The sequence below is a fragment of the Chaetodon auriga genome, chromosome 16 (genome assembly GCF_051107435.1).
Source record: "Chaetodon auriga isolate fChaAug3 chromosome 16, fChaAug3.hap1, whole genome shotgun sequence".
NCBI lineage: Eukaryota > Metazoa > Chordata > Actinopteri > Chaetodontiformes > Chaetodontidae > Chaetodon > Chaetodon auriga.
Window position 1 is genome coordinate 13,941,032 of NC_135089.1, and position 11,566 is coordinate 13,952,597.

Below are 11,566 nucleotides of genomic sequence, written 5' to 3' on the forward strand. Positions count from 1 at the left end.
ATAAATTTATTGACTATTTTGTATCAAAATGTCAACATTCTCCCAACATCTTCAGAAAGTCACGCTTCTCCTGAAATGTCACTTTAAAGTCAATCATACATCAGTGGTTCTCAAATGTCTCTGTGTTGAATCTTTTTGAACGACTTGACTTGAGGACATTAATCATGGGAGACAGTGCAGGTCTATCAGCCCACTGAGGACGAGAAAAGACAGAGTTATTGCCCAACAATTCCCCAAAAATTTTTAATTATTGCAAGATTAGATGTTCATACAACTACAAAAAGATATTTGGACTGGAAAATATTGATAGCAAATAAATAAATGAATAAAAGTAAAATAAATTTTAAATGAGAAATATGTTAAAATACTTCATGCTTGGGCTCCACCAGCCTGAATGATGAGTACTGTAGGTTTTTGTACAGCTGCTCAACCAACTCCAGTCACTGTGGCTGTCGAGCACAATAATAAACAGCAGAATCTTCAGTCTTCAGACTGTTCATCTGCAGATACACCTGCTGTCTGCTGTTGTCTCTGGAGATGGTAAACCGGCCTTTCACTGACTCAGAGTAGTATTTGCTGCTACCACCAGTATCAGCAGCAATCCACTCCAGTCCTTTTCCAGGAGCCTGTCTGACCCAGTGCATCCAGTAGCCACTAATTGAAAGTCCAGAGGCTGTACAGGTCAATCTGTGAGATTCTCCAGGCCTTTTAACCACTGCTTCAGATTCTGTCAGAGTCTGACCATCAACACCTGTCAAGAGGAATAAAAACATCAAGTCAAATAAGCTGATGACACAAATAAAAGCTATATTAGATTCAGATCAGTGTAGATCTTCACCTGCCCAGCAGAGAGTTAAAAGCAGCAGTCCTGTCCTATAGTCCATCATGTTAAACTGTGTGTCCACTGTTCTCTGTCCTCCTCTCTGCAGTCAGATAAGTAGAGGTGGAAGACATGTGAGTTTTGCATTGACTCCTCCTCACAGTGTGGAACTGGATTTGACTTGGATCTCAGTTACTGTTTGATGAAACTGCAGAATGAATGTTTACTGTACATCAGTCAATCCCCCACTGAAATATTTTGGTATAATTTATGCAACAGGTTGACAAACACATTGTTTAAGTAAGTTTTTCTTTATTCAGCAGTCTGCATTTTATGAAGACTTTGACATTTTAGCAATTAATTACATCCAAGTCAAACCATTTTAAGGACGTTAGGTGGAAATAAAATCTCAGTAAGAGTAAAAGTGAAGAATGTTTTTGAGAATATTAATGAAACTTTACAAAAAGTAAAAACATGTAACTCCTCAACATGGATGCCATCAATATCCATGTTTTTCAGCCAATAAGACTAAGTTGTCCAGTCAGACAAATAAGCTGTTAGCTTGTTTAAAACAAAAGTTGCAGTGAAAACTAAAAGGTTTATCATCCTCTCTGCAGTCAGATCAGACAACTCAGTTTTGCATTGACTCGTCCTCACAGGGAGGACAGAGTTTGACCTTTTGTTTGTGAGACTTGAGAAACATTAATGTGGAAGTTTTGGTATACAAGTTGTGACACCAGAAAAATAAATTCACTCTTGTATCTTCCAACAAACAAGGTGAGGTGACATTCTGTTTTCTGTTTACTCACCTCAATCTGACTTCAGGTCCACAAAGTGAATTTAATATTACATGAACTAAAAGAAAAGGCTGCCAGTGAGATCAGAGATCTAAGAAGGTAATATTAAAAAAAAGGTCAACATTAATGTAAAAGACATGCAGAGAACAAGAATACAGAAGAAACAGTTTATAATTCAAACACACTCGTGGTTCACTTCTTTATGAGGAGACACACAATAAGGCTCATTTGATGATTGAGACACATTTAGTGAAACGCCTCCACTGTGTTTGATTTTATTATTGTATGTCACAACAAGCCATGTTTGATTCATTCTACTTTTTCATGAAACAATTTGTCTATTTATGTCTTGACTGTAACAGTGAACTGGTGTAGAAATCATTAGTGGTCTGAGGGCTCCTCCTCTGGTGGCTTCATGTTACAAGTGTTCAGGCACTGAGGGGTTTTTGTTCAGCTCTGCTGATGGTTTGTGTTATTGTGGATCTCTGGCACAGTAATACACAGCAGTGTCTTCAGGCTGCACATTCTGTCCGTTTAGAGTCACTGTCTTACTGGAGGAGTCTAAGTCAATAGTGAACTTGTTCTTTAGTGATTCTTTGTAGTATGAAGCTCCAGTATATTTGCTTCCAATCCACTCCAGTCCTTTCCCTGCAGGCTGTCTGATCCAAGCTGTGAAGTAGCTGCTAAGAGAATAAGAGACCTGACAGGTGATGGTCAGACGTTGACCTGGCTGCACAGTCACAGAGGCTGGCTGTGTCAACTGTTCACACTTCACACCTGTTGAAAAAAGAAAATGTTTTGGAACAAATGATCAAGTTATACTGCAAAAGAAGAACTGCTGACTTTGACAAATCCAGAGAGACTCACATCCAGCTGCCAACAGCAGCAGCAGAGCTACAGAAAACATGCTTGATGTTGAAAGTGACGTCCTGTCAACTCCACTGACAGCCTGATGTCAAGTTTTTATAGCTGAGTAACAAGGAAGCTGACTGAGTTTGCATAGAATCAAACATGTGAAGCATCAATGTTGGTGTGACTGGAGCCAATAGAAGAGTCTGTTGACTGTTGTTATATCTGCAGAGTGAAAACGTGCCTGGAAATCACCTCTGCTTTACATCTGATATTTGAATTTCATCACACACTCAACTGTTAACTTTGCTTTTACTGTAAACTATTAATGCCTAAATGTGATTATTGACAACAATTCAATATTAAAACATGATGAAAACATGAACATTTATTTGCTCAGTTATTTGTTCACTTCCTGTACTTCCTTCCTGTATTTGCTGCAGACGGTAATACAGTGACAGCAGCCAGGATCATGTAAACAGTCTGAAAACTTCAGTCTGATGCTGCTGGTTTGCATAAAAGACTTTTAATGGTTTCAGTGTTTGCAGATGTTTGAAACAATAGATACAAGCTTCAGGCTTCTTCATCAAATATATAATTTAGAATACTATAAATAATGGTGTGGTTTATAGTTTTTTTTATGTTTTTCAATCAATTATTATTTCCAAATAAAAATAAAATGTTCTTAAAGTGAAACACTGGAACAAATAACAGGAAAAGATAATTCCAACTCATGGACAGATGTGGCTGCTCTTTCTTTATATCAAGGTACAAATAACTTTATTGACTGTTTTGGATCAAAATGTCAATATTCTCCCGACATCTTGAGAGAGCTACACTTCTCCTGAAATGTCACTTTAAAGTCAATCATACATCAGTGGTTCTCAAATGTCTCTGTGTTGAATCTTTTTCAATGACTTGACTTGAGAACATTAATCATGGGAGACAGTGCAGGTCTATCAGCCCACTGAGGACGAGAAAAGACAGAGTTATTGCCCAACAATTCCCCCAAAATTTTTAATTATTGCAAGATTAGATGTTCATACAACTACAAAAAGATATTTGGACTGGAAAATATTGATAGCAAATAAATAAATAAAAATAAAATAAAATATTAAATAAGACATATGTTAAAATACTTCATGCTTGGGCTCCACCAGCCTGAAAGATGAGTACTGTAGGTTTTTGTACAGCTGCTCAACCAACTCCAGTCACTGTGAGTCTCGAGCACAATAATAAACAGCAGAATCTTCAGTCTTCAGACTGTTCATCTGCAGATACACCTGCTGTCTGCTGTTGTCGCTGGAGATGGTAAACCGGCCTTTCACTGACTCAGAGTAGTAGATGCTACTACTATAAATAGCAGCAACCCACTCCAGTCCTTTTCCAGGAGCCTGTCTGACCCAGTGCATATAGTAGCTGCTGATTGAGAATCCAGAGGCTGTACAGGTCAATCTGTGAGATTCTCCAGGCCTTTTAACCACTGCTTCAGATTCTGTCAGAGTCACACCATCAACACCTGTCAAGAGGAATAAAAACATCAAGTCAAATAAGCTGAAGACACAAATAAAAGCTACATTAGATTCAGATCAGTGTAGATCTTCACCTGCCCAGCAGAGAGTTAAAAGCAGCAGTCCTGTCCTATAGTCCATCATGTTAAACTGTGTGTCCACTGTTCTCTGTCCTCCTCTCTGCAGTCAGATAAGTAGAGGTGGAAGACATGTGAGTTTTGCATTGACTCCTCCTCACACTGAGGAACTGGACTGGACTGGAGATTTTGCTTTGCTGTGTCTGATCCTCACTTGTGGAACTTGATTGAACAGTGTGCTCTTTTCAACCTCTCTTCAAAATTTACTTTCAAATTTTTACTTTCGTCCTTTCTTAAATATAATCTCACTGCATCTCTTACAATTTTTATTTCATCTAATTATTCAACCTGAGGATATTTTATTGTCTTATTGTCCTGTTTAACTTTAAGTCACATTGTGTGACGATGATGACAATGATGATGATTGTTATCATTGTTATTAAAATGTTTTGAATCAATATAACATGAAAATCATCTTGTCGGCTTGATTTGAGAAGACAAACAACGTGTCATGTCTCCTAAAGTTATTTTTTGTTGACATTTTTTGTCACATTAGTAACAACAGAATTTCATGGATTCTTATTTATTTATCTATATTTTAGAGAAGTTTTCAGTTTTTTTTTATTTTTCGTCATATGTTGGACTGTTTGGGATTTTTCTTGTGAACAAACCTCTTCCACAATAACATGAGACCAAAAATAGTTTGTTAAACAACAAAATTGAGATTCTGAAACCTATGCAAAATTCAAATTGTATTTCAAACTGAGACGCATAAATCAAATTCATCTGATTTTGTCACTAACTGCACATTATAACTGAATGTGTTTGAAATATAAAAGGCCCTTAAAATGTGACATTTTGGCTCTGGCTAAAGAGCTCAAGCAGCGATCAGGTACACATCTGGAATTAGACCAGAAAGTAACAGGATGCCGACGCTCAAGGCTTTAAAAACAAGCAGTCAATTCTTCAAGTCAATTCTGCAATTGACAGACAGCAGGGATTGGTGTCAAGTGTCCACTTTTCTTTGTGCATTAAAAGAGTATTTTAATCAGCAGTGGTTAGTGGATATTTTGCAGACTAACTTCAAAATAAAGTGTTTTCCAGTAGTCCAGTATGGAGGAGATAAAAGCCTGGATGATCTTCTCCAGGTCAACGACTGAGAGAAACAACCTGATCATGTCTCACTTCAGTCAATCAGTGATCAGCAGTGACGTGAAGTACACACAGGGAGCACCACATCAGCACTTTATAAACCAAAGAAGAAGGTTTTGATGTATGGGAGCATATTCCAGGCAGAAGAACCTCGACAAAGAAGAGTTGCCATCATGCACTTCGGTGGACTTGACTCTATCAGATGAACAGGATTAATTTAATGCTTCACATTGATATAAACCAGTGTAGGCCAGTTTATCACTGAAGAAGTGTGGTGCCCCATTCCACGTGACAGTCTGCATGAAAAACAGAATTATTGATTTCCATTTAGCCCCCACAGTTAGCCAAGATAGTGTTTTGTGCACATCACACACATTAGTATGAAAAGAAAAAAAAAAGGGAACATTATGAAACATTACATGTTGATCAAACACAACAAAACAGGAAGTCTCAAACCATAACATCAGATGGTGTGTGTGTGTGTGTGTGTGTGTGTGTGTGTGTGTTTGTGTGTGTGTGTGTGTGTGTAGAGTTACTGTCATTCTCCCCTCAGTGTCATCTGATTTCATATCTTCTGCTGCCACCTGCAGTTAATTGGAAACAAATCTTCTGTGGAGTTTTTGGAAAGCTTCTCTGCTTCCTTTTACTAGTGTGTGTGTTTGGCACAGTAATACACAGCAGAGTCTTCTGGCTTTTAGTTTGACAGTGATCTATGTTGTCTTTATACATGTTTAATATTCAAGAAAGATATTTAATATTTTGATGATGCATGGACAAAGATTCATTTGCTATTTGTACATCTGAAATACCAATAAAAAATTTAATATAAGCACAACAAAAATACTTCATGTTTGAGCTCCACCAGCCTGAAAGATGAGTGCTGTAGGTTTTTGTACAGCTGCTCAACCAACTCCAGTCACTGTGGCTGTCGAGCACAATAATAAACAGCAGAATCTTCAGTCTTCAGACTGTTCATCTGCAGATACACCTGCTGTCTGCTGTTGTCTCTGGAGATGGTAAACCGGCCTTTCACTGACTCAGAGTAGTGAGTGGTGCTACCACTTGGTTGACTGATATAAGCAATCCACTCCAGTCCTTTTCCAGGAGCCTGTCTGATCCAGGCCATAGCGTAGCTGCTGAGTGTGAATCCAGAGGCTGTACAGGTCAATCTGTGAGATTCTCCAGGCCTTTTAACCACTGCTTCAGATTCTGTCAGAGTCACACCATCAACACCTGTCAAGAGGAATAAAAACATCAAGTGAAATGAGCTGATGACACAAATAAAAGCTATATTAGATTCAGATCAGTGTAGATCTTCACCTGCCCAGCAGAGAGTTAAAAGCAGCAGTCCTGTCCTATAGTCCATCATGTTAAACTGTGTGTCCACTGTTCTCTGTCCTCCTCTCTGCAGTCAGATAAGTAGAGGTGGAAGACATGTGAGTTTTGCATTGACTCCTCCTCACAGGCAGTGAACTGGATTTGACTTGGATCTCAGTTACTGTTTGATGAAACTGCAGAATGAATGTTTACTGTACATCAGTCATTCCTCCAAGAGTCCCTCTGACATGTTTCAGTATAATTTATGCAATTTGTGACATCACGATAAAGGGTTAAAAGGGAAAAGTGAAGAAAACTGGAGAAGATTAATTCAGTTTTAAAAACAAAGTCAGTAAAAACACGTCAGGCCTCAGGACATGAGCACCATAAATACCCTTGTTTTTCCATGAATAAAGATAAATTGTGCGGTCAGACATATAAATTCATATAAACTCACCTCAACACCTCAAACGACACCCTGTAATAACAGAAGAAGAAGAACTGCATTTATACTATCTCTCCTGTGTGTTTTCATAATCATCCTCTCCTGCCAACTGTCTCACTTGCCAGTCGCTTCTCTCAAAGTCATAGCTGAATCATGAGTGATGTGTTCAGATCCTTCAAGGAATAGTTATTTCATGTTTCAATAGTTATATCATGACAAAATCTGGACATTGCCAAAACATGAGGTGACATTATGGTTTCTGTTTAATCACCTTCATCTGGCTTCAAATCCATAAAATGGTTTTCATATTACATGAAGTAAAAGCTGAACTGAACAGTAAATTTCTGATTTACTGAATTTTTCAAATCTTTCATCATTCAAGTAAGCTTCTTAAATGTCTTTAAGAATGAAAAAAGTTACAAGCAGTGTCAAGAAAAATTAACTATTCATGTTTCATTTGTTGTTTGTTGAACAAAAACACAGTTGTGAGCTGAAGTCATGCCGTCATTTATTTACAGAAACATTGTGAGTCAGACAGAGATGACAGTTTTTGTAAAATGCCTCCACTATATATCTGATATTAATATTGTTATTATTGCACGTTAAAATAAACCATGCTCTATTTATTTAACCTTTTCATTGCTAAATATGTCTGTTTGTATCTTGACTGTAACAGTGAACTGGTGTAGAAATCATTAGTGGTCTGAGGGCTCCTCCTCTGGTGGCTTCATGTTACAAGTGTTCAGGCACTGAGGGGTTTTTGTTCAGCTCTGCTGATGGTTTGTGTTATTGTGGATCTCTGGCACAGTAATACACAGCAGTGTCTTCAGGCTGCACATTCTGTCCGTTTAGAGTCACTGTCTTGCTGGAGGAGTCTAAGTCAATACTGAACTTGTTCTTCAGTGAATCTTTGTAGTATGTGGTGGCTCCAACAGCTGCATGTCCAATCCACTCCAGTCCTTTCCCTGCAGGCTGTCTGATCCAAGCTGTGAAGTAGCTGCTAAGAGAATAAGAGACCTGACAGGTGATGGTCAGACGTTGACCTGGCTGCACACTCACAGAGGCTGGCTGTGTCAGCTGTTCACACTTCACATCTGTTGAAAAAAGAAAATGTTTTGGAACAAATGATCAAGTTATACTGCAAAAGAAGAACTGCTGACTTTGACAAATCCAGAGAGACTCACATCCAGCTGCCAACAGCAGCAGCAGAGCTACAGAAAACATGCTTGATGTTGAAAGTGACGTGCTGTCAACTCCACTGACAGCCTGATGTCAAGTTTTTATAGCCGAGTAACAAGGAAGCTGACTGAGTTTGCATAGAATCAAACATGTGAAGCATCAATGTTGGTGTGACTGGAGCCAATAGAAGAGTCTGTTGACTGTTGTTATATCTGCAGAGTGAAAACATGCCTGGAAATCACCTCTGCTTTACATCTGATATTTGAATTTCATCACACACTCAACTGTTAACTTTGCTTTACTGTAAACTATTAATGCCTAAATGTGATTATTGACAACAATTCAATATTAAAACATAATGAAAACATGAACATTTATTTACTCAGTTATTTGCTCACTTCCTGTACTTCCTTCCTGTATTTGCTGCAGACAGAAATACAGTGACAGCAGCCAGGATCATGTAAACAGTCTGAAAACTTCAGTCTGATGCTGCTGGTTTGCATAAAAGACTTTTAATGGTTTCAATGTTTGCAGATGTTTGAAACAATAGACACAAGATTCATGCTTCTTCATCAAATATCATCCAGTCTGGTTTATAGTTTTCTCTTGTTTTCTTCCTTTTTTTCTTTCTTTCTTTTTTTAAAAAAACAAAAAAACAAAAACCTACTATTTCCAAATAAAAATAAAATGTTCTTAAACTGAAACACTGGAACAAATAACAGAACAAGATAATTCCAACTTATGGACAGATGTGGCTGCTCTTTCTTTTTATTAAGGTACAAATGACTTCGTGTTTGTTTTATTGTGTCAAATTGTCAATATTCTCTCTACATCTTGAGATTTTCAAACATTGTAAATATTGTGTGCGTTAATTTGGAGAAATGTTTAGTTTTTTGCAGTTCAATTTCACTGTCCCAAAACTTGTCTTTGGCGGTTTTGTGAATAACTGATCTGGAAGTAACTTATTTACTATTTTGAAAATGTAAATATACATACAGTATATACGTGTATATATATTTATGAAATCTAAAATAAAACATACTCGATAAATACTTCATGCTTGGGCTCTAACAGCCTGAAAGATGAGTGCTGTAGGTTTTTGTACAGCTGCTCAACCAACTCCAGTCACTGTGAGTCTCGAGCACAATAATAAACAGCAGAATCTTCAGTCTTCAGACTGTTCATCTGCAGATACACCTGCTGTCTGCTGTCGTCTCTGGAGATGGTAAACCGGCCTTTCACTGACTCAGAGTAGTAGATGTAGCTACTACCAGTCTGAATCCAGGCAACCCACTCCAGTCCTTTTCCAGGAGCCTGTCTGATCCAGGCCATATGGTAGCTGCTGAATGTGAATCCAGAGGCTGTACAGGTCAATCTGTGAGATTCTCCAGGCCTTTTAACCGCTGCTTCAGATTCTGTCAGAGTCTGACCATCAACACCTGTCAAGAGGAATAAGTCAAATAAGCTGATGACACAAATAAAAGCTACATTAGATTAAGATCAGTGCAGATCTTCACCTGCCCAGCAGAGAGTTAAAAGCAGCAGTCCTGTCCTATAGTCCATCATGTTAAACTGTGTGTCCACTGTTCTCTGTCCTCCTCTCTGCAGTCAGATAAGTAGAGGTGGAAGACATGTGAGTTTTGCATTGACTCCTCCTCACAGGGAGGAAACAGCTGGACTGGAGATTTTTAATGAAACTGGAGAATTCATGTCCAAGAGTCAGTCCTCCCAATCAGCTGTTTTCATGTTTGTCTGACATGTTTTATTTTGTGTATATGTTACTATCAGTTTCAACATCACTGCCACATTAAAGAATATCAGCCAGCAGATGAGAGCATACAATAGTTTAAATTGTCCTCTGTGAATCATTTGCACCTCCCTGAACATTTGCATTTTTGGGTTAGAGAGTGTACAACATGTTAACGTATCTCTAATTTGTCTTATTTTAATTATTATTCTTTGTTTCACTCCAGCCTGTTTAGCACAGCCTCAAGTCGTTGACACTCTGCATTTCACTGCACATCTTGTTTGAGTTTCAAACATTAAAACTTTTTAATCTTGAATCTTTTGAGACATTTTAACTCAAAAACATTTCTAAAATAAATGAATGTTATGACTGTTTGAGTGGAGGCCCAGAAAGTTTCTCTTCTGAGAGTCTTAAAATCTTAAAGGGGCAGCTGACAGGTTTATTTTCATGGCCAAATTATTTGTTTATGTATATTTGTTCATGCCTTTGAATGAAAATGGGTTCTGTTTATCTTAGTTTCCCTTTAGATGAAACAGTGTTTTCACATCCTCATAATTTAACATCTTCTCAGCATCATAATACACAGATATAAAATGTTCAAATAAATCACATCCTTCAGCTTAGAGAACGTCAAACTTCTTCGACTCTTTTTTCAGCTTCACATTAAATACATTTAACCATTCAACAACTTCTCTGTTAAGGAGGTAACTGGCCACACACACTCTACTCAATACTTCATTTATATTAACATAGAATGTGTGTGTGGTTGAGTCTCATGGTTGCTGTGTTTTTGTGCAGGTCTGTTGGTGGTTTGTATCACTGTGGAGCTTCGTACACAGTAATAAACAGCTGTGTCCTCAGGCTGCACATTCTGTCCTTTAAGAGTCATTGTTCTTGCAGAAGTGTCTCTGCTGGAGCTGAACTTGTTCTTCAGACCATCATTTTGAGTAAGGCTACCTCCACCCCACTGATACAAAATCCAGTCCATTGGTTTTCCTTCACCCTGTCTGATCCAACCTGTTGCATAGCTGTTATCAGTCAAAGAATAACCAGAGACCTGACAGGTGATGGTCAAAGACTGTCCAGGCTGCACAACCATTGAGTCTGGCTGGATGAGATCAATACTGTTCACACCTGTGGAAACAGAAATCAACATTATCTCCATCATTCATCTGACTGTTCACTGTTTCTAATGTGTTCATTAGAGTGAATCCACTGAAAGCTCCTCACAGGATCCAGCTGCCAGCAGCAGCGTCAGAGCTACAGAGAACATGGTTGATGTTGAAGGTGATCTGATGGAGCTTCTCTTCTTCTGCTGCAACTGACAGCATGATATCAAGTCTTTATAGCAGACTGTGACTGTGAGGAAGTTCACTTTGCATAGAGGAGAACACTGACAGGCTGCAAAAGAAGGATGAACTGTAACGAGTAGTCATACCTTTGAATTGTGTTATCAGCATTTACTTTGACACACATGAAATTTAATGTATTTATTACTGAAAACAGAACTTAATGTAAAGTTTTGTTATTCTTCACAAAACCTCGAAAATGAGTGTTTCAGTGCGTTGAGGATGAGTCCTGTACGTTTTTGTCCAGCATTGATCCTTCTTGTGTCACATCTCTGAAAAATAAATGTTTAATATGTTTTCCAGCTATTCCGCCATGAAGTTCA

At 38.1% G+C, this 11,566-nt stretch overlaps 1 gene segment (V, D, J or C); it reads right to left on the bottom strand.

Annotated features, from left to right (window-relative positions):
* Positions 1-7,754: 7,754 nt before the first annotated feature.
* LOC143334285 (immunoglobulin heavy variable 4-30-2-like) lies at positions 7,755-11,167 on the bottom strand. The segment is given in 3 exon segments: positions 7,755-7,954; positions 10,912-11,028; positions 11,125-11,167. Coding segments are annotated over 3 exon segments (360 nt in total).
* Between the last annotated feature and the right edge of the window lie 399 nt (positions 11,168-11,566).